Source organism: Chaetodon trifascialis, chromosome 11 (genome assembly GCF_039877785.1).
Source record: "Chaetodon trifascialis isolate fChaTrf1 chromosome 11, fChaTrf1.hap1, whole genome shotgun sequence".
Lineage (NCBI taxonomy): Eukaryota > Metazoa > Chordata > Actinopteri > Chaetodontiformes > Chaetodontidae > Chaetodon > Chaetodon trifascialis.
Window position 1 is genome coordinate 17,738,625 of NC_092066.1, and position 22,739 is coordinate 17,761,363.

Genomic DNA, 22,739 nt, shown 5'->3' on the forward strand with positions numbered 1-22,739 from the left:
GACCACACATAACTAATAACACTGCCATGTCAATGCATTTGTCTGAAATGATGTCTTTAAATCAATGCCTGGCAATCTCAAGAGTGGGTTAGCATCGACCCTCATCTCAACGCCAACCCTTGGGCAACCCAGAACAAACAAGTCATGATGTCTCACTTGCCCATTCATTTCCATCTGAATCAAGGCTAATGTTATTTGTGGGAGCAAAGCTGCATGTGGAGCATTGGATGCTGTGTTTTCTGCAAATGGTAGGACCGGCAGAGAGCGAGAGGAGGCATATGCAAGGTGTTGTTGTGCCAAGAGAGGACCCAATGACTTTGTGTTGACAGCAGAAGTGGTCAGGATACAGCAGGTAGGTTTTTCACAAGCGCCTCCTCAGCATTAACACCTTTCATCTGTGGCTATCTGTCATCTTGTTTACCCTTTGTAGGGTTTCATTGTGCTCAAAATGGGATGTTTACCTGGTGGAGTCCACTATATCAGAGGTGCTTCCTGTCCCAGCACTGCATAGTACAGTGATAAACAGGACCTGCTGCTTGCAGGGTTATTGGAAGAGACATATCCTTAATATTTCTTTTGTATAAAATAGTGGGTTTGACAGCAAATATGCACCAAAGGTACAGTATGATATGTCATCTTACAAATTTGCTTTGTAACCGATGACTTGGGATTTCTATTATGTTTCTATTCAGGAAGTGAAAGTGCATTTGGGTGTAACAAAAAATGCGCTCTCATGTTTCCGGACAGCTAAACATAAAACTGGCAATAATTCACAGGTCTTTTCAGCAGTCTTTCCGTTCAGCAAGCAAAGGAGGACGCGGATCATCGAGGAAGATGTTCTTTGTGGCAGGGGCCAAAAATAACGCAGGCTCAGGCGGAGGAAATGAAAGGAGGTAACAGGTTCATACCAATTCAGCCTTAAAAACTGGCTTAAAATGCAAAGTGGAAAAAAGGGGGCATCTGGTGCTCTCATCGTCATTCACTGTCATTTTTATGTCATACGTAACACTTGCACTGTAGCTTTGAAAAATATATAATAATGACTCCTCCACATTTTCCATCATCAAGGTCAATCTACCAGAAATTCCGCGAGGTAGATTTATTGGACAAGAAGAAGACGGTGACAGCTCTAAAGCCCGGTGAAGATCGGGCCATTCTCCTGGGACTCGGAATGATCCTCTCTTCAGTCGTGATGTACTTTGTCCTGGGGATCACTATATTACGCTCCTATGCAGACAGGTACAACCCTGTCTTCTTTTTTTTACACCTTAAATAGGACTTAACTGATATTTCTGTCAGAAACATATTTTATTAATCAGATGTGCTTGTTGAGAAACTGCTTTAGTGCCCTCTCAACCTGAAACCTGCAAAAATGAATACTTATGAAATTATACCCTAAGGCCAGAGTTGCTTTCATACCTTGAGATCCCAGAATGTTTTCTGCATTTCTTTGCCTTAAATTGGATCTTTATTTAAATGTCAACATAGTGTGTGGACAGAGGAAGGTGTGTGTGTTGTACTCAACTCCACGGTCACAGCAGACATGAACTGTTCCTACAACTGTGGGTCAGACTGCTGGAGAGTCTCCAAATACCCCTGTCTGCAGGTCTACGTGAGCGTCAATAACACAGGCCGTGTCAGCCGTTTATCTCACAATGAAGAGACCCAGGACACCAGCTCTGAAGTGAGTACAGTGCCAGAGGGAAAATACTGAGAATTACTGAACCGTTTCAAATGTTGACAACGGCTGTCAGATGTTGGCCTGATTATAGACTTACTGTGCTCCAAATGCAGAAAATGTTAGTCAATAGGATTTGGAATTTTTCCTGGTCAAGCTGAAAGATGATACATGAAGGGTGATGTATTCAATATTGGGAAATGAACCAAAAGTAGTCAGCATCACCACAAAAAATGTATGATGAACTGATTGCCTGCTAGATAACCTACAATCTGTCCTTGCAGTGTTTCTATGTGCCCAGGTGCCAAAAGGACAGTCTGGCCATGCATGTCATGATTATGAACATCTCTGAGCGGCTGAAGGTGAGCCAGCAGGTCCCTTGTTATTACGACCCCGGCGAGCAGCAGGAGATGGTTCTCCTGACCCGCCTGTACGACCACAGCGTCATCTTCCACTCGCTGCTGTGGCCCTCCTGCATGCTCACAGGAGGGGCCCTCATCATTGTGATGGTGAAGCTCACGCAGTACCTCTCCAGGCTGTGTGAAGAGATAGGGAAGATCAAGAGGTGAAATGCAGCGCAGCAGCTGTGAAAGCCAAGCATTTGGTGCTTTTGTGATGGACATATGACATGAAAGACATCGTCTGAACCAAAACGACCTCACTGTGCCCTCTTGCAAACTTTCCTCGTCGGCTGAGACATTTGGAACAGCCGACTTTGACTCCGGATCGAGGATGTGACTGTTTATGAAAGTGAGCCGCATGTTCCGAGGCGGAAACTGTCAGACATGTAACTGGCTGTCATACAGGGAAAACTATGACTGGATTTACATGGTGTTAAAGCATTGCAAAATGTTTTACTGGTACTTGTTTACAAGAGTTTCTTACACTTGTAATCTTAAATATGGTACATCATGAATGTGTGCTTGCTATGTCACCTGCAATATCTACACATGACAAAACCAATCTATATTTAAATCCACAGGGGAAAACACTGCTGTCTGCCAAAAACTGTCCTCTGTTGTTCAGGAGTGTTACAATGTTGAGAACCTTTTCTGAGAACTTTCCGATATTTTGATAATCATATATGATCTCAGTGACCAAATAGTATGTGTGGGTCTTTCATGACTGAACCGAAGGTGTACATAACCTGACATGATTTATTTATTTTTGTCAGTCATGATGTTGGAAAAACTATTCTGGAAAATTTGCTCATCAAACCACGATAAACAAATAAAGGTCAGGTATTTTAAGCACATTCTTTGAAAAATCTAATTCACTGAGACACTACAACACAATGTATGCTCACAGATTTATTGGAAAAAATGTCCCATGGAAGCTTAAAGTAAAAAAAATAAATACATTTTGATTCCAGATTCCAGAGTCACGAGTTTCCTCTTCAACAAATCAGCTACTGTGTCAGCGATTTAATCCCGTGAACCTACCCCAAAGCAAATGATCATCTCCCCTGGTTATAGACAGCAAAAAGTCAGCACACATCACTATCAAAGCTGCACAATCTTCTGAAATAAGAAAGCTAATTTTTAATACAGAAAAGGGTTTAGAAAGTACACCAAAACACACCTAGTGCTGATTGACTGCTGGTGGCCATGATTTCCTGTTTTATAATATATGACTTTGTCTGAAGATGGATGTGCAAAAGTTCAAGTTCAGACCATAACCACTGGCCATTCCCATTTATTATGCTGCTAATGATTTGTTCCTCTGCCCACGGCCTCTAACTTCCCACTGAGTTCCACTGAAATGTTCTGTGTTTTTTAAAGATATTCAATAACATGCAGGGAAAACATAATGTCCTAGGTGGCAGCATTAAAACACAATATGCAATGGAATTAATGAATCAGTGCCACTTTTCACACACATGCTGGGGAAAGATTTTGCTCTGGGCTTTGCATATGACTGAAGGAACAAAACAACTTTGCCACGTTTTTCTCATGTGCTCTTTGGTGGCTGTCCTGTCCATGAAAAAAGTAACCGTGGTTTCTCAGAAATCTTCTGCCTCATCTCATGACAAACTATTTTCTCCACCATCTAGCTCCCTCTGTGTGGGAGGGCGGTCCATGATGATGAGCCTGCTAGCAGCCCTGGAGCAGGCTAGCTGTGTGGAGCTAGCGTGCTACCAAACTGTGCAGTTTATTTTCGGGACACCACGATGAAGAACATCATGAAGTATTATAGACTTATTTCACTACAGCATATTGACAACATCGCCGGGAGCTAGTGGCTTCTTTTCTTCACTATAGCGGGTCTCTCCCGACCCCCCAGTATCGATGTTTGGATGAACTAACGTTAGAGCTGGCACCGCTGCTTGAGACTTCCCGAGCGGGCACGAATGGGATTTACTCAGCTAGCCGCTGCTAATGATTGTGCTGGCGGACTAGCTTCGCGGCTAACCGGTTGGCGTTAGCTATCTGACACAGGTAGCTTTATATTTGTTTTTTTCGTGTTTGGTTCTGTGTTCGCTTTTACTGTAGATCAGAACAGCTACCCAGTTACTCAAACTACAAACTGTCTAGTCGCATCTCTTTATAGTCACGTTAGACTAACATTAGCTTATGTATCAGTCGATGTTGTCATGTTGTAAATGACATTGATCTGCTTACTGGAGTTGGCTAACATGGTTAGCTCGTTAGCTAAGAAACAACACCTAAGCTAACGTACCCCACCAAGCAGCTGCACAACACGAACAAGTCGAAGTGAGTGACAAGACGAGGCTAAAAGCTAAACCTTAGCAGTATTCGCCTCACTTACAGAATGTGTTGGTAATGCTTGTTAGCTAACAAGTTTGTTTACATTAATTTTAAGTCCTTCCATTCGGCATCACTGGACAGTAATCACTTCGTTGCTGCCCTCTTTGAGTACAACATTAATTATTTTAACAGCAGCTTACTTAAAGCGAAAGTTTTTGTCAGACAATTTTCTGTCTCCAATGTGATGACAGGTCCTGTTATCGTTTGGTTAGCTGGTAACGTTGTAATAGTTTAAAAACGCAGACATACTGTTAAATTTCTGCAGGTCACATCGTTAAAGTTGTCATATATGTTTTGGTGCCACTCGTCTGTCAAAATGAAATAAGGTCACTTTACATAATGTCTGTGTAGACTACGGTGAGCTCAGAAACACTAAAGCATTATACAGTGGCCCTATATGTATTCCCTGTTATGTATTTACTTCAGTTTTCCTAAGACATTTGGCAACCCGTGTCATCTGGGATATACCCAGTAGTGTGTATGTATCATTTTTATATGCTGCCACTTTGCGTCTTCACTTAAGTCAAATATTTACGCTGAGTGTTTTGCATTAATGTGCACAGGTCAGTGATTCTTATCTAATCCTGTTTCCCTCTTTCTCACAGTTGTTTTACATCACTCATCTGATAATTACCAGGCTCTGAAAAGAGCGGATTTGCTGGCACAACCATGCCTCCTAGGCCCTCCTCAGGAGAACTATGGGGGATGCACTTGATGCCCCCCAGCATCTTAGTGGACTGCCTTCTGCCAAATGGCATGATTCTCACGTTGGAGTGCCTCCGGGAGGCCACACTGATCACAGTCAAGCATGAGCTTTTCAAAGAGGCCAGGAAGTACCCTCTCTACCATCTGCTGCAGGAGGAGAGCTCCTACATCTTTGTCAGTGTCACCCAGGAGGCAGAGCGGGAGGAGTTTTATGATGAGACAAGGAGGTTGTGCGATCTTAGGCTGTTTCAGGCCTTCCTCAAAGTCATTGAGCCAGTAGGCAACAGAGAAGAGAAAATTCTAAACAGAGAGATAGGTATGGTTCTTCAGTTGCAAAACAAACTACTGTACCCTTCAGTGCTGTACTGTAACAACCGTTGATCTTGGCAATGTCATTGTCCACAGGGAGGAGGATTAACATAATGCCATTGGCTCAAACTGGTCACATAGAGTATATTGTCTTATATGTTGCACTGTATCATGTGAAGGCTCACATTTCACGTCATGAAACACTGAAGAAGTCCAAATAAGATATTTTCATCTCGCAACAAATTTTCATGCAGCACCTGTTCTTCCTTTTAGGTTTTGCTATTGGAATGCCTATATGTGAGTTTGACCTGGTGAAAGATCCAGAAGTGCAGGACTTCAGAAGGAACATTTTAAATGTCTGCAAAGAGGCGGTGGACCTCAGAGACAGTAATGGACCCCACAGTAGAGCTTTGTACGTGTATCCTCCCAATGTGGAATCGTGTGCAGAACTTCCCAGGCACATCTATAACAAGCTAGACAAAGGTAAGTGATTTTACTCAAGGCAGCGATTGTGCAACGTGTCAATAATATGCAGTCACCTTTTTGCTGTATTTTCTCTGTAAAACACATACTGTCGCTCCATCTTCTTTAGCTTGATCTTTTATTCTCTTTCCCTCAGGGCAAATCATTGTGGTCATATGGGTTATTGTGTCACCCAGCAATGACAAGCAGAAGTACACCCTGAAGATCAACCATGACTATGTGCCGGAGCAGGTGATTGCTGAAGCCATCCGTAAGAAGACGCGTAGCATGCTGCTCTCCCAGGAGCAGTTAAAGATGTGTGTGCAGGAGTATCAGGGAAAGTACATCCTCAAAGTCTGCGGCTGTGACGAGTACTTACTGGAGAAATACCCTCTGAGTCAGTACAAGGTAATCTAATTTAATCCTAGGCCATCTGTATCTGATGCTATTGTTCTTAGGAGGCAAGAGACCTACTTCACATCAAATTATCATCCAACACAAATGAACTTGGCATTCATGGCATGAAATGAAATTAGGAGAAAATATGCTGATTCAGTAGATTGTATATATGACGGTATACAATTGAATGTACTGAATGCTTTGGTTATTGTCTGGTTATGATTGTAAAGTCACGTAATTTCCATGTTGATAAACATGGAAATTGCATAAAGGGCTTCGAAATGTCAGACAGCAGAAATAGCCTCAAAATGTCACTTTGTCCTCAACAGTACGTGCGCAGCTGTATCATGCTGGGACGGATGCCCAACTTGATGCTAATGACAAAAGACAGCCTGTATTCCCAGCTGCCCATGGACAACTTCACCATGCCATCATATGCAAGGCGAATATCCACAGCAACGCCCTACATGAATGGGGAAACAGCCACCAAGTCTCTATGGACTATCAACGGAACGCTGAGAATCAGGATACTGTGCGCCACATATGTCAATGTCAACATCAGAGACATTGACAAGGTACACATGCAGTACATCGGTGTGGTGCTGTGATCTGCTTCATCTTGAGTCTCTGCTTTCTTCTGGTTTGACTGAAATAAATTGTGACTGTGATCTCACGTCTTCAGTACCTTGGAGGATGTAACAACACTGTTCTTCACTTCATGCTGTCAGAACTGCAGCGAAATATCTTAATCACTCGATGGATTAGTGTATAAATCCGTTTTTTTCTTGTTGCTGCACTAGATCTACGTCAGGACTGGGATATACCACGGTGGAGAGCAGTTGTGTGACAATGTCAACACCCAGCGTGTGCCCTGCTCAAACCCCAGGTAGTACACAATGAAGAATAGCCTTCCATACTCCAGGATTTCCCTCAGCTTTACAACAGTAATGTGATGGTTTATGTTAATGGTTCGTTCCCTGTTAATTCCAGGTGGAACGAGTGGCTGAACTACGACATGTACATTCCAGACATCCCCCGTGCTGCCCGACTCTGCCTCTCCATCTGCTCTGTGAAAGGAAGGAAGGGAGCTAAAGAGGTTAGCAGTGAAATGCTGAAGTGCTAAATGAAAGTTATAATGAAGATTTCTGTCTTGCTGATTTGGTGACATCAAGTGTGTTGTAATACTACAGCAAATACTCCTTGAGCAGCTTTTTAGTCAGAGATACTGTATATTGAAAGAGTAGCTGGTGTATCGCTTACAGTGCACAAACTAGCATTGTTTTCATGAAGAAGTCAGTCAGTAATCAGTCTTTTTCCATCGTGCCATGAGCAATTACTATCTGATATTTTGGTGCGCAACAGGAGGGCAGAGCGAAAGGAGTTGGTTCTTGAGTTGAGGAGTTGCCTGTCATCCAACAGCTCACTGTAGCTGCTTCCACTTGTTTCATTACTCTCTGCAATAGATAAAATTGATTGCTGTCGAAAAGTGCTAAAAGCGTAGATGCATTTTTCATGAACTACTGCAGTTAGCAGTAACCTCAGTGACAAATACACTACGTTTCCTTTGTCTGCCTCACAATAAAAGCCACTTAGAGTTTCACCTGGAAATAAGTCATTTGTAGGGCAAGGCCTCTTTGGTCTTTAATTAATACAAAGTTATAGGGGCATCACGGCTAAAATTAAGGGCATCAAGGCCAAACTCAATTACGAAGTAACAGTAAGTGATAATTACTTGTATGAAGACAAGCAGAACACAATCAACAAGAGTGCTCAAAAACAGTATTGAGTTTTTTAAAACTGAACCCTGAATGTTTGACCTTTCAATGAAATGCTGTCTGACTGTCAAGTGAACAATGAATTTCCTTAATTGTCATCAAAAATATTAAAAAAATTAAATACATACAGTATTTGTATTAAACTGAAGCTCCCTGCACTCTCTGGGGAAAATAATACTTTGTGAAATATGACATTATAACATCACTGTCAGTTGACAGTAACCTAAGTTCAGTTTGTTTATGTGCTGCCTTGCATGAAGTTGTAAATGAGAGACTGTCTTTTAAAGGCACAGGCCAGTTAAAGTTAAAGGCCAGTTCAAATCAAGGAATGCCAAAGCGCTGGCTGTTTGACCGTGGTTTGATACCTACCCTGGGTTTGCATCAGCAGTAACGTAACACAGCTGTGACACGGCTGTGGGAGAGTGAACAGTAAACAGTGAGGCTGGTATTGATGAGATTAAACAGAAGTGTATTCAAATTTATTCTTGGTTGATTTTTATTTGAAGAAACTCACAGAGTTGGTTGATGTTAGTCATGGGAAATAAGCAGCTTCCCCGTGTCATACGCCGCACCTGTCTGTTCCACAGTTGCTTCTCTAATTATTTTAATATGCATCATCTTCCTGGTATTTTCCTGCAGGAGCACTGTCCCCTCGCCTGGGGCAACATCAACCTGTTTGACTACACCCACACACTAGTAGCAGGCAAGATGGCTCTCAACCTATGGCCTGTCCCACATGGCCTGGAAGACCTGCTCAACCCTATCGGCGTCACAGGCTCTAACCCCAACAAGGTAAACAGCAAATGTCAACATTATGAGCATATTTTACAAGGTAAACAGGGCTGGAGAGATCCTAGTCTCAAACAGGCGCTGCTCTCCTTTTCTCTTTATTGTTTATTAGAAGTTTTTTTCAAACAAAATACAAAACTGTATATGCGAAAAATCTAAAATACACAGATTGTCCAAGCTGATTTCTTCCACTTCCATGGAGCAGAGTGGACCACCTCGAAACATTAAGAAGATAGAATAACACAGCACAAAGCCTAATCTTTTTTCTCAACATCGTAAGCTTTTCAAATATGTATTATGCTTGTGTCTGCGACTGACCTCTAAGCCTCATGACCCAGTTTTAATGGAGCTGGTGACAACCTGTAGAGTTTGAGAGCTGGATTTAAGCCGCCTCGATTTAATCAACCAAGCCTCTTATCCCATTTAATTAATTACTCATTGACACAGGCACCTTTCTTTGATTACAGTAATCACCAGGAATGACCTTTCCCCTTCACCGCTTTCTCAACAATACAGGAAACCCCTTGTCTGGAGCTGGAGTTTGACCATTTCAGCTGCCCTGTCAAGTACCCTGATATGACCATCATTGAGGACCATGCAAACTGGAATATATCCAGAGAGCTTGGCTTCAATTACTGCCACACCGGTTTGGTAAGATAACAAGCATTTTTTTTTTAAATGATTATGTGAATGTCGCTGATCATTCATTATGAGATCTGTAGTTCACTCACACGCTACACACACGCTCTGATACCTGTGTTATATGGTATCATAGAGTAACAGACTGGCACGGGACAACCCCCTGACTGACACCGACAGTGATCAGCTACGCCAGGTGTCTAACAGAGACCCACTGTCTGAAATCACTGAGCAGGAGAAAGACTTTCTATGGAGGCACAGGTAACGTGTGCGCTTGTATACCATTATGTGGCGGTTTGAGGGGTACATCATATTTAACACAAAAGTCAATGTGCTGTCAAGTGAGGATGATGTAGACGGCATTAAAGTTCTACAACAAATTTATTCTCTTCCCAAACTGTTTTAGACAAGACTGCATCAATATGCCAGAGATCCTCCCCAAGATCCTCCTGGCTGTGAAATGGAACTCCAGAGATGAGATTGCACAGGTAAGCTCAAGTTTCTACCGCTGACACGCCTTTATTTGAAGGACGTCGCAAGGGGAAATATACATGTGCCGTGCAACAGCTCAGCTGATCTTTCTCAGATAGTGTGCAGGTCTGCCTCATGCATTTCAGCAAACCTTTTCTCTCATTCTCTAAACGCCAGCACAATAGCATCAGTTCACTCTTTTTTGTTTATTTTCCCGACGTGAATCATAATCATTCAGCTTTACTTCACTCTGTATCATCCACAGCCCCCCTGCAGTGGCTCTGTGAAGGGCTGGGGGGATCCGCTGCATCAGAGGGACGTGCAGTCAGTGTATGTGTCTTTTTCATTTCAGATGTATTGCCTTCTGAAGGACTGGCCTGCTATCAAGCCAGAACAAGCCATGGAGCTGCTGGACTGTAACTTCCCCGATCCGATGATCAGAGAGTTTGCTGTAAAGTGCCTTGAGAAATACCTAACAGATGACAAACTCTCTCAGTACCTCATTCAGCTGGTTCAGGTGTGTTGCATCCTCATCCGGTTTTAAATACAGATTAAATGAATATTGATAAGCAGGTTGATATTTCAGCTTGATGTATTATAGTAGTGTTTTTCATGGCGTTTCCTGTTTTCTGTGCCCAGGTTCTGAAGTATGAGCAGTATCTTGATAACCCACTTGCACGCTTCCTGCTGAAAAAGGCATTAACTAATCAAAGGATAGGACATTTCTTCTTCTGGCATTTAAAGTGAGTGGATTTAAAAAGATCTTCTTTCAGGAATTTGAAGCTGTCTGTGTGTGACTTGAAAGGTCAAACTGTTGTCCGTCACTCGAATGTCCAAATCGTCACTCAGTGTTTTGGGATACTTTTTCCTCTCTTGAATATTTTGAATGTTCTTTTCTTGCCTACTTGTGTGCAGGTCAGAGATGCACAACAAAACAGTGAGCCAGCGCTTTGGCCTGCTGCTGGAGTCGTACTGCCGGGCCTGTGGCATGTATCTGAAGCACCTGAGCAGACAGGTGGAGGCCATGGAGAAGCTCATCAATCTCACTGACCTCCTCAAACAGGAGAAAAAAGATGAGGCACAGAAGGTAATCTGACGGCCAGCAGATGTTAATTGTGATCCACTGAATCATTGCGTTTAATGTTGACAACATCTGGACCAATCTGGCCACAGAGATGAGACAGTGGAGTGATGTGAGTGACTTTAGACAGTTGCTTTTTGCGGTTTTGGTCGCAGCTTTAGACTAAAGTCTAAAAATCTGAGTGACTTTACGACAGCATCCACAGATAAATATGAAAGATTCTTGAATAAAAGCTGGGGCTTACATAAAAAAGGTTAGCTCCAAGCGAAGGTGATTATGACCTGTGATAATGATGGCGGGGCACAGTGAGCGTAATCAAAATTTGCAGTGAGATCTGTTTGACCGTATTATGCTGTGTTAAACTATTAATCTGCTGTTAATGAAGGTCAGCACTTGTAGCTGGTTCACAATAAAAGCTTTCCAGGCAAGTGAAAAGAGCAGCAGTAGCAAAATAATGCGCATCACAGCACACTGATGCTTCCTATTAAAACCTGAAGAAAAAAAGTCCATCTTTTGTAATTACGCTCAAATGAAAGCCTAAATTTAGAACACATCGGCCCTATTTATGTTAACTTTGATATAGTAATACTGGCTAGAGGGTTATAGCCTCTAGCTAATGTGCCAGTCATACTGGTGTTGGTGCCTAAGCAAATGCATTGATTAGCTAGCTAACTAGCAAATTGACTTAACATCTACCTATTCTGCTACCCATGTTGAAATAACCAGTGGCCAGACACACAGCACAAAGCTGGTGCTCTGTGAAGCACTGCACTTACTGTACATTCACCAGGCTGGACGACTCTACTGTCTCAAACTGGTCTTTATTAACTGATGCATTTGTTTCTCTATTTTAAGGTCCAAATGAAGTTTCTGGTGGAACAGATGAGAAGGCCTGATTACATGGATGCCCTGCAGAGCTTCACCTCCCCACTGAATCCAGCACATCAGCTGGGAAACCTCCGGTACATCAGCGCTCCCTTATCTAACTGTCTTTGCTGAAATGTCTGGCATTTAATGTTCATTTCCTCTGGAGGTGTTGCTGTTGCCTTTTCGTCTTCAAGGCTTAAAATAAAATTATATGTCATGAAATGGCAGTGTGTGTGCGTGAGCGCGTGTGTCTATATTGGTGCATTTTGGGACACCATGCAGTCACTGCTCTTAGAGAATGGCCTCGTTTTACAGTAACTCCAGTTCACATGACTCAGTTGAGGTGATGTATTGACAAATTATTTTGATCCAGGACTTGTGAACAGACACATATTCACTCAGAACATTCTGTCTATCTTCATATCATTTGTTTTCCTCTTTAAACATCCCTGTGTGTGTTCTATATTGAAACATAATAATCCCTGTGTGTGTTTCAGCCTGGAGGAATGCAGGATGATGTCATCAGCCAAGCGACCTCTGTGGCTTAACTGGGAAAACCCAGATATGATGTCAGAGCTGCTCTTTCAGAACAACGAAATCATCTTCAAAAATGGAGATGGTGAGTTTTGTCTCTGTGTTGTTACCCATCTCTGTTTGTCCATCCCTGCGTCTGTGCATCAGTACAAACACACACACACCACACACACACCACACACACACACACACACACACACACACACACACACACACACACACACACACACACACACAGTTGAAAATGCTCTTGCTGAGCATCCAGCATATTTCAGTCTAAGCCTGTAGGGCACATCATGGCACACAGACACAACCTCATCTCTGCTCTTTACGCAGATTTAAGAAAGAACAAGTCACACTATTTGAATCACACTGTACCACAGCTGCTCGTGCATTTTGCTGCAACATCTGCAACTGACTTTGACAGCTCTGCTCCATAATGCATCATGGAGCTGATCAAAGAGCAGCTAAGCAGCTAATAATCACCTTACTGTCATCCACCTCCTTGTCTCTCTCTGCCTCTGCAGATCTGAGGCAGGACATGCTGACACTGCAGATCATTAGGATAATGGAGAACATCTGGCAGAACCAAGGCCTTGATCTCAGGTAGGCTCCTCACTTCACCATGACAGCGAGGATGCAGGTGCACATTAACAGGCGCCAGATTCTTTCATGTTCTGCACTCCATACCTGAATGCAGATTAGTGGCAACCCCTGCCAGCCACCTCCAGTCATTTAAATGAAGTCGATCACGACTGTCCTAATTATTTCTACCCCTCTTTATGTTTCTTGTCCTTCCTCTCCCAGGATGCTGCCGTATGGCTGTCTGTCAATCGGTGACTGTGTGGGTTTGATTGAGGTGGTGAGGAACTCTCACACCATCATGCAGATCCAGTGTAAAGGAGGCCTGAAGGGGGCACTGCAGTTCAACAGCCACACACTGCATCAGTGGCTCAAGGATAAGAACAAGGGAGAGATGTGAGTGGCGGACACAGTGATTTATACAGCTTTTCTAGTCTTCTTTAGGCCATACAAGTGGTGTTAATAAGAAGACGGTGCATCAGTTTCTTCCTTTTTATGGGAACAGTTGCACACAGTCACTGGATCCTCTGAGAATAAAGTATTTCCATTTGTTTAGGTATGACCAAGCCATAGATCTGTTCACGCGGTCGTGTGCAGGCTACTGTGTAGCCACATTTATCCTGGGCATAGGGGACAGACACAATAGCAACATTATGGTCAAAGATGATGGACAGGTAAAGAGGACACTTTCACATCCTTTCTATGTTGTACAGGCATTCTTTTTGTTTCTGTCAGAATATTATTTCATTTCTTGCTTTTCTTATGTTTTCACAGCTGTTTCACATAGACTTTGGCCATTTCCTCGACCACAAAAAGAAGAAATTTGGGTACAAGAGAGAACGCGTGCCGTTTGTCCTCACACAGGACTTCCTGATTGTTATTAGCAAAGGAACTCAAGAGTGCACCAAAACAAGGGAATTTGAAAGGTAACACAAGCAATACGCATGAAGTAAAAATGAAAATCCCCTTTTCCTCCATGCTTGTATCCCTTGTAATTGTGTTCCTTCTGCCTCCTTAGGTTCCAGGAGATGTGTTACAAGGCGTACCTGGCAATCCGACAGCATGCCAACCTCTTCATCAACCTCTTCTCCATGATGCTGGGCTCAGGGATGCCCGAGCTGCAGTCATTTGACGACATTGCTTACATCAGAAAGACCCTGGCATTGGACAAGTCAGAGCAGGAGGCCCTGGACTACTTCATGAAGCAGATGAATGACGCTCACCATGGCGGCTGGACTACCAAGATGGACTGGATCTTCCACACAATCCGCCAACATGCCATGAACTGAAATGACAGCTGAAACAAGAGAAGCGCAAAGGACTGTAGCAACAACAGCACACTAAGAACCAAAAGAATAGCGAGAAGCAAGCGCGGTATTTTCCCAACCACACTAAGGCCTGGTTAATACTTCTGCCAGCATGTGACTCTGAAACATTACCTGCCAGTGCACCGCTCGGTAAGGGTGCTCAGAGGGGCCTGTTTCAGGGACATGATGTGTAAATTCTCCTGTTTCTGCAGGTTCCTGAATTTCTTCTCCCTGCACTAAGAACGTATGAAGGCAGGGTGGAGCTCTGTTTCATCAGTCTACTTCATAGGAACTAAACATGTGTAATGGACCTCGACTAGGTTAGCCTTCTTCATGTGAAACATTTTTTTTTCTTTCTTTTTTATTTTTATTTTTTTTATTCCTTTCAGTACATCTACAACCATCAGCATTAAGAAAGGAACATCAACAAGAAAGTGATATACTATGAGCACAGCTGGCTTTTGCTAACGATGAACTGACAGAGCATAACTGCATTATTTCCACTACCTATTTTGAACTGATGAAGATGCGAGAGATATGTGCACACACAGCCAGGCCAGCTGAGACAAAATGATAAGAGACAATGAGAAGCCTGGCAGGTGTGCACAAAATCATGATATTTCCCCTTACGGGCATAAAACACAATCACCAACACTCTTAGTAAAGGACTGACAGAGGGTGTGTTGTTACTCTTAGCTAGCATTTAACTCCTTTGGAGCAACGGAAGCAACTTCTTTGTAGCCCACAGATGAATTGTCCTCAGTTCAGACCTCATGCCACACCAGATAACTGACTTTTGTACAGCAGTATATCCATAGACTTGTATGCATTCAGTGCACATATTCCTTTTTGAGTCTATTTTCTACTGAGCCAAAGTACTAGACGTGTAACCCCACTACTCAGCAGTCTTATTTGTCAAAAACAATAGTCACTACTATTCCAAGTCTCGTGTGTACTCATAGCACTGATCTCTGCAGTATTTGTTTTTGTTTTGTTTTGTCTATCAGTATTATTCTGTCAGACGTTGAGGCACAAATGTCCATTGTCCACCCCACGCAGTCGACCGGAGAGACACCTTTCTGACGGTCACCCGAACGAGACGTTTTCAATTTGTCTTGTTATCCGGCCCGATAAAGGCGAGAAACGCAGGGGAAGAGGATGTGCAGTGTTCCCTTTGTGTGCTGTGCTGTTACACTATGCAAGTTGTGATCTTAATATGTACTGTATACTGAAAAAAAAAAAGAGTTGATGTCAGAGTAAGGCAGCGAGACAAATGCATCTCCCCCGACGTGCTCACGCAGAGCGCCGTGTCTGAGGACTTTGTACAGACAGTACGTGGAAGAAAAAAAAATGCTGCACTGTAACAGAATCGTCAACTTCTTCCCAACAAAAAGAGCTGTGAGAAACGCCTTTGGACCCTGCCTTTTGCTTCTCCTTACCAGGTTTATATTTGGAGCTTCAATCTAAGCCATCTGTAAAGTATTTGAGCTGTTAAGTTTTGCGCCTGACTCCTTGTTCTCAGCCACGCAGGCGACAAATAATTTAAGACCCCCCCCCACGTTCGCCATATGATCCCAGATTGTGACATCCAGGTAAAGGAAAAGTAACCGAAGTGATTTTTTTTTAACCTTTGAAGTGTCTTCTTCCCTCCTCTTTCCTATGATTGTCACCCTTATGTGTGGAAGAATAGTCTTGGCAGGTTCGCTCACTGCACAGACACATACGTAAGAGGTCAGTAAATATTCTAGCTTTACCAAATGATACACAAACGGAGCGGTTTCCTGGACACTCAAGTCTGTCTGAAAGTCCAGTTTTTGTCTTCTGCTCAGGAAACCGATCCTGCTGAGATGCATGTGCTTCTGTACAGGCTACAGAGCAGTGGGCGGGACCCAAACTGAGAAAAACTAGACCCCATATACTTTATGGAAGAACTATCGAAATGATGCTATTTCCCTTTGTACTTGTTCTGGTTGTTTTCTGTTTCTCACACTGCATTATGCATGAGGTCCTCGACTATCTACTTTTTTTTTGTTTGACCTGATGTTGTTTACTTGAATTTCATGTATAGAAATGACCTTGTTACTTGTGTGAGGTACAACAAAGTCACAATGAAGGTAACAGATACTGATAACTGCTACTACATGTGCAAATGCTTTCCTTGAATAACTACAGACGTAATATATTTTTGTATTTTTAAATGTAAGCAAACTCATATATGTAACTGCTAACCAAAAAAAAAGAAAAAAAAGGAGGAATCATGCATAAACGTGCACCATCCTCATGCAAAACCCAGTAGACAGCTTCTAGTTGTTGAAATGATATGAATGACAAAGCAGAGGTGATTTGTTGAATGAAGGACAAGGACTTGATGCTGTTGTCAGAGTATGATCTTCATGTCAAGTGGAGATCTCTTGCCCTAAGTGGAAGTCTGTAAGCACAATGAGGAGGAAGAAGCTATCCTGCATGTTTTAAAAAGAACCAGACTCATATGTTAGTTATGTATTCATCTGTATATATATATCATAAAACCTCTTCAAATACTTGTTTTAGTCATCCTTATATGACCATGTCTGATTAGAACTGTATGCATTCATTTATTGTACTGTTGAATAAAAAAAAAACATTTCTCCCTATTTGAATATGTTTTATTTTGGCATTTTTCAATGCGTTGCTTGCTTTACAGTTGATCAAAATGACTAATTTACAAAGCACTTTTGCATTTGTGTGTTTTAATAATGAGAGTGTGGGTTGAAGTTTGAATCAGAAATATAAACAATCTTTAAATATGGATAAAAAGAAGGAACTCTGTTTCTCTCAGTCTTTCCATAGAAAACTAAACACAAGACTTTTTATTGTGTGTATAAACTTTCAGAAGTGGTCCCAAGCTTTGACTGTATGTAAAAAGTAGCAAAAATTAAGATTTAATGAAGTCTCAGTGTGATGCATGAGTGCTGACTGCAGGAACTCCAAAGCGTTTTAAAATAAGGACTACGATGCTGTCTACCCAGAGTGCCCTCCCCCAAGCACTGAATCAGCCAATTGCAGTTTCATTCATAGACTTAAAATAAATAACGGACAGAGCCACCGTGACGGCATCCATTGGTTTGCAGATTACTGTCATCAGAAGTGACCATTTTTTGTACAAAATGATAGAGCTTGGGAGGATAGGCCTTGGTACGCCTCCATTCTGATTGGATCTGACTAAGCACCAGAGGACATGCCTGAAAACATGTCCCTCAGTGGAACCGTAATTTACAAAATGAACATCATGCTGTATTGAAGGAGACTTGAAACTAGTGATTGAGACCATAAACTCATCAGGAAACAGTTTACTGAGGTAATAAATCAAGTAAGAACAGTATCATTTTCCTATAAGCTTACATATAATCAGGCTTTGTTTTAGCAGCCAGCGGAGTCGTCCTGCTGGCCATTAGAGCAAATGCAGGTTTAACGCACTTGGCTTCACCTTTCACACCCAGAAGCTCCGTCCACTCATTACATAATCTATGTGCTGTACATACCTGATCAAGCCTACACATTGTTCATTGCAGCCAACATTATCAACATGTTGAACCTTATCTAATGCATCCCCTCTGGAGTTATTCTGACAGCGTCAGATAATTTTTCATTTCCATGTTTCATGTTTTTAGAACATATTTAAATGTGCTCACTGCATTAGGACGACTCACTGTATTCATGCTGAGTCATGTCATGAATTTGTTGATTTTCAACTTTCATGTCCTGTGAGAACTTCCCTAACTGCGTTCAGAAGCCTTTTTAAGATTTAAAGATTTCTCTGACATCATTTGGGAGATGATACCAATTCTCTACACACAGGAAAGTTTCAGAATGGCACTTACTCTCAAGAATAAGACATAAAAATATGTCGTTCTTGAATTTTTGACAGACAAAATGAGTGGTTTTATACATACCAGCCCTGGTTCACATAATGTACCAGTTGCGTGTTTAAAAATGATATTTGTGGCATGTGTCATGAAGGACACTGCATGCTGGACCTCTGGAGGAGACTGTACAGTTTGTCCTGACTGTGTCTGGACGTCAGCCTGCCCCCTGCAGTCTCACTGCACATTTCAGAGGAGAGATGGGCTAAGTACTGTGTCAGCTTCACAAGGCCCACCAACAGAGCTCCGCCACCCAGCATCAGACAGGGCCACAGCAATGCAAACAGGGCATCTTTGTAGGTGTACTTCCTGTTTAAGGTGGCGTCCCCGGGGTGCCTCATGTGGTCAGTGAAGCATGATGAAGTGCTCTCCAGCTGAGTGTCCAAGCTGTTCTTCACTTTCTCAACTTCTTTTTGAAGTTCCGTCCTGTCCGTCCGACATTTGGGTATGTAGAAACACTGCGAAAGAAAAGACACGATCCGAGCGTCATTTTTATTAAGTGAGCTGCTTGTTACAGTTGGCAGCACTGATTGCAATCAGTGAAATGAGCTGCAAGGTTCTTTTTGGATTCAGTTTTTTGTCTGGTAGAAAAATCCCTGTCTAGCCTCCATGTGCTGCACTGGTACTGCAAAACGTTTCATTTGATTCCTCAGAATGGAGCAGAAGTGCAGCATGAGAGCATCCCCTAATAATGTCTGCTGGCTTAGTAATCAGAGTATGGCTAGTTTTCCATTCAGTCAGCTAGTCCAGTCCTTTTCCTTCACCTCTTTCTCAGGTGCTTTCTCAAGTCCCTGCACAGATGGCCAATATGAAAACTAGAATGACTCTGAGTCCAGAGAAGAAAAATTAAGATCTACTACAGATAATATGTCCTTCAAGTCAGTACAAACATAAAGCTTAAATTTTCAAATCCACTGCTCGAGGGTTGTTTTCCTGCACGTCCCTTACAGTCAACAAGCCACACCTGTTGCGAAGCAGATCCAAACCAGAGGCTCATAAAGCTTTAAGGTAAGACCTAAAACCTGCAATTTACTGCCTTAAATCCCCACCTCAAGAGCGAGGATGACCAATTCCTCGTCAAAGTGGAGAAAAGCCGTCTGATTGGAGCTTGTGAGGTTAACCTTTACCCTGAGGCAAGGCACAGTGCTCCCACCTCTGCAGTCCACCCACTCCTCCAGGATTTCAGTCTTCAGCAGAACACAGCCAGCCTCCTTCCAGTCACTGGAAAACAAGAGGAGAAGTTCGGTGTCCCCAACCCTTGAATCTCCAACGCATGTAAACACACACCAGAAAGGCAATATTTGTTTCTTATTATTCTCTGATGTGAAGGGTGTTCTTATTTTACTGCTATGCATGCTGAAAATAAAAATACAAAATTAGACACTATCAACCCAGCTTAGTTCATGTTAACTTAGCACTTGCTGAATATATTCAACTTTATGTTCATTTTAGTCATGTTGATGGCAGTGATGGTCTGATGATTCATTTACAACTTTGATCCAGATTGAAAGAAGGAAAGTGGATTGCAGCTTTTTGGCAAACATTCATTGTACCCAGAGGATGGATCATCATGTCTTTGGTGATCCCTGACTTTTCCTCTAGAGCCATTAGCAAGTTGACATCTTGGTCCATGTCCTCCTTCAGGGTGATGCTATTTTTTGATACTTTAGAAAATGACAGAAGCCGAGAATGCTCGCAACGATTTTCTTTACTGCCATTATCTCGAGATCACAAGTGCATAACAAGCTGGAGATAACCAGATAACCAGTTATCATACAAAAACAGAAGGCTGTTCCTCTCATGCTAATGTTTAGAAACCAGGAGTGCCATGCCAGCATGCGTTCATGGCATCTTGACAACTGTACAAACTGGTTTAAGCTGAAAATGGCAATGCATGAGCACATTTTGGTATTATTTTACCATTCAAACACCCGCCAGTGTGGGAAGTTTCTTTTGTGTGTCTGTCCACTCTTATGAATCTTATGATGGAGTTTTCTCCTCATGAATCATCTCATTATCTCAAGGAATCGCTCTTCTGTTTTCTCGACATACGAGATAAATGAACCCGTTGTTGCGATAAAAGCTTTGTCATCTCGAGATAACAAAAGTAATTAACTTGTGACCTCGAGATAACGGCGTTAAAAAAATGATTGTGAGCACGTTCGTTCTCGGCTTCTGTCCAAAATGCCTGTAAAACTAATGAGATTCAGCCTCAGCGGTACTTTGTGTTTGGGCAAATTAGGAAATGTTAGCATGCTAACACACTAAGCAAGATGGTAAATGTGCTGAACATTATTCCTGCCAGTTATTTTGGGCATTTTAGCGTGCTAGCCTTAGCATTTAGCACCACTGTGCCTAAATACAGCCTCACAGAGCTGCCTGCATGGCTGCAGACTCTTTTCCTTTTCTTGGTCAAGGTGCCATAACATCTAGTTTGCATAGAGCTCTGCATTATCAGTTCACTTACTAACCACTTACTAACCTTCATGTCTGAATTGTGCATCATAAATTATCCTGAGGTGATTATTGAATTTGTTAATCAACAGAAAATCAGCATACTTCGAGCAAAAATGTCCAGCGTCACCGTTGCAATGATTTGGTCATTTTCTCTGTCGCACTTTATTGTAAATTGAATGTCTTTAATCTGTTGGTTGAAAACTTTAACCAAACAATTCATCAATGAATCAAAAATCTGATCAGCAGTTTAGTCAATAATGTAGGGATAAATGTGAATGATAATGTTAATTACCTCTGTGACCTTTGATTCCTGGAAGTCATTTGCAGGAGTTATAAAATTTCTGCTATTGTTAAAAATCACACATAAGTCACAGTACTGTCCATCGTGTACCTGTTAACAATAGGTCTGACCACATGAATGCCGACCACAAAGAACATGAGCGCAGAGAAGGCCATCATGGTGAAGCCCAGGAGGATGGCTCTGTCCTCCCCGACACTGGACGCTGGCATCTTGGTCCGAGCTCGCTCCCCTCCACGCCCATCCACCCCTCTGCTCCACTTGTGCTCCTGAGCTGTGGCTGTGTGGAAGCGCTCTCTGTGACTTTCACACACACACACACACACACACACACACACACACACACACACACACACACATACACGCACACACACACACACACACACACACACACACACACACACACACACACACACACACACACACACACACACAGGGATACACATACACAAATACATGCATGGATATCAGGGATGTAATGATTAAATCCAGCAGTGTTTCAAATTAGATTTTTGATTTGATACATCAACAAATTTCATGTTTGATTTGATTAATTTTCTATTCTTTTAAACTACATGATTTCTCCTCAGGGCTAAAATACAAAAGGTACCTGAACAAATGAAGTTAGATTTAGACTAAATAAATAAGCTACATGAAAGATTGAGATATATTTTCAAGTTTAAACTTTGGCCTCTATTTTGATCTATTGCACAACAGCATGCTAAATAGCATGCTAACATGCTAATCAGGGGGATGTTGTTAGCAAGTATTGTCAGGTTTAGTCATTAACCAAACTACTGGACACATTTAAAGTTTGAACTCATTGTGGTACCAGATGGAAAGTCACAGGATCAGCATTATTACACTTCATGTCAATGATGACATCAATGCATTTACCAAATTTTATGGCATCCAACAGTTGTGTCATTTCAGAGGAAAAGTCAGTAAGCATCATTCTCTGGGGAGCATGAATTTCTGTACAAAATTTCAATCCATCTAAAGGCTGTTGACGTGTTTCAATGTGAAGTGACCGACTGACAAACCAGCATTGCCACGCCCTAAAAAGAACCATCAAAATGAAAGCAGCAGATGTCGAGATATCCTGACTTTTACTCCATCTTTTTAGTCGAGCCCTAAAAAATTGATCCTACATTTCCCATAAGGCACTATGAAGGTGTTTTTCATTAGACCTTCTACGTCTGTAAAAACTCATGTCTCTCAAAACCCCTGAACCCCAGTTCATAACACAGGCTTCCTCGTAAAAATGTAAGGTTTTGAGCCCAATGCCAGGACCCTGCTGACCTCATCAGATGTTATTTTGTCAGACAGCTCGTCCAGGAGACATGATGCAAGTGTTTTCAAGGCTGAGGAGTAGTAAACTCAACCTGATCAATGTGCCCATTTAATGCACTATTAATTGATTTTAGACCTGTCAGATTTATGCATCTGGGTGATTTCTCTCACACCCTGAACAGACACGTGCTGCGTGTATAATCATGCATACTCATATATGCCCTAGAGCTGCAAATCTGAATGTGAAGCTTTGTCAAACTTCAGCTGTTTTTCCTTCATAATGACCTCCCAACAGTGTTTTTCAAACCTGCCTGCCAGGTCGATCGTCCTCTCTTACCGTGTCTGCCTCCTGCGAGCACCCTGCAGGTTGATGTTAATGGGGACGCTGAATGACCTCTTGGGAGAAGCTGTGTTCAAGAACAT

At 42.3% G+C, this 22,739-nt stretch overlaps 3 protein-coding genes across 3 annotated transcripts; 2 read left to right on the plus strand and 1 right to left on the minus strand.

The window, feature by feature from the left end:
* The first annotated feature begins 834 nt into the window (after positions 1 to 834).
* LOC139339320 (calcium-activated potassium channel subunit beta-2-like) lies at positions 835 to 2,247 on the plus strand. Its single transcript, XM_070974875.1, has 4 exons — positions 835 to 893; positions 1,069 to 1,239; positions 1,489 to 1,684; positions 1,963 to 2,247. Exons 1-4 carry the CDS (start codon positions 835 to 837, stop codon positions 2,245 to 2,247), a joined length of 711 nt encoding a protein of 236 aa, XP_070830976.1.
* A 1,496-nt stretch (positions 2,248 to 3,743) lies between these two features.
* LOC139338718 (phosphatidylinositol 4,5-bisphosphate 3-kinase catalytic subunit alpha isoform) lies at positions 3,744 to 17,003 on the plus strand. The gene is made up of 21 exons (XM_070973964.1): positions 3,744 to 4,116; positions 5,052 to 5,467; positions 5,734 to 5,943; positions 6,080 to 6,330; positions 6,651 to 6,896; positions 7,122 to 7,207; positions 7,312 to 7,417; positions 8,736 to 8,888; positions 9,402 to 9,536; positions 9,661 to 9,785; positions 9,931 to 10,012; positions 10,348 to 10,512; positions 10,635 to 10,738; positions 10,911 to 11,082; positions 11,932 to 12,038; positions 12,441 to 12,562; positions 13,005 to 13,083; positions 13,285 to 13,455; positions 13,616 to 13,733; positions 13,834 to 13,985; positions 14,078 to 17,003. The coding sequence occupies exons 2-21, from the start codon at positions 5,116 to 5,118 to the stop codon at positions 14,346 to 14,348; spliced, it is 3,207 nt and encodes a 1,068-aa protein (XP_070830065.1). The 5' UTR covers positions 3,744 to 4,116; positions 5,052 to 5,115; the 3' UTR covers positions 14,349 to 17,003.
* A 1,354-nt stretch (positions 17,004 to 18,357) lies between these two features.
* kcnmb3 (potassium calcium-activated channel subfamily M regulatory beta subunit 3) lies at positions 18,358 to 22,739 on the minus strand. Its single transcript, XM_070974094.1, has 4 exons — positions 22,654 to 22,739; positions 21,117 to 21,275; positions 19,318 to 19,489; positions 18,358 to 18,726 (listed from the first exon to the last, which is right to left on the minus strand). Exons 1-4 carry the CDS (start codon positions 22,737 to 22,739, stop codon positions 18,358 to 18,360), a joined length of 786 nt encoding a protein of 261 aa, XP_070830195.1.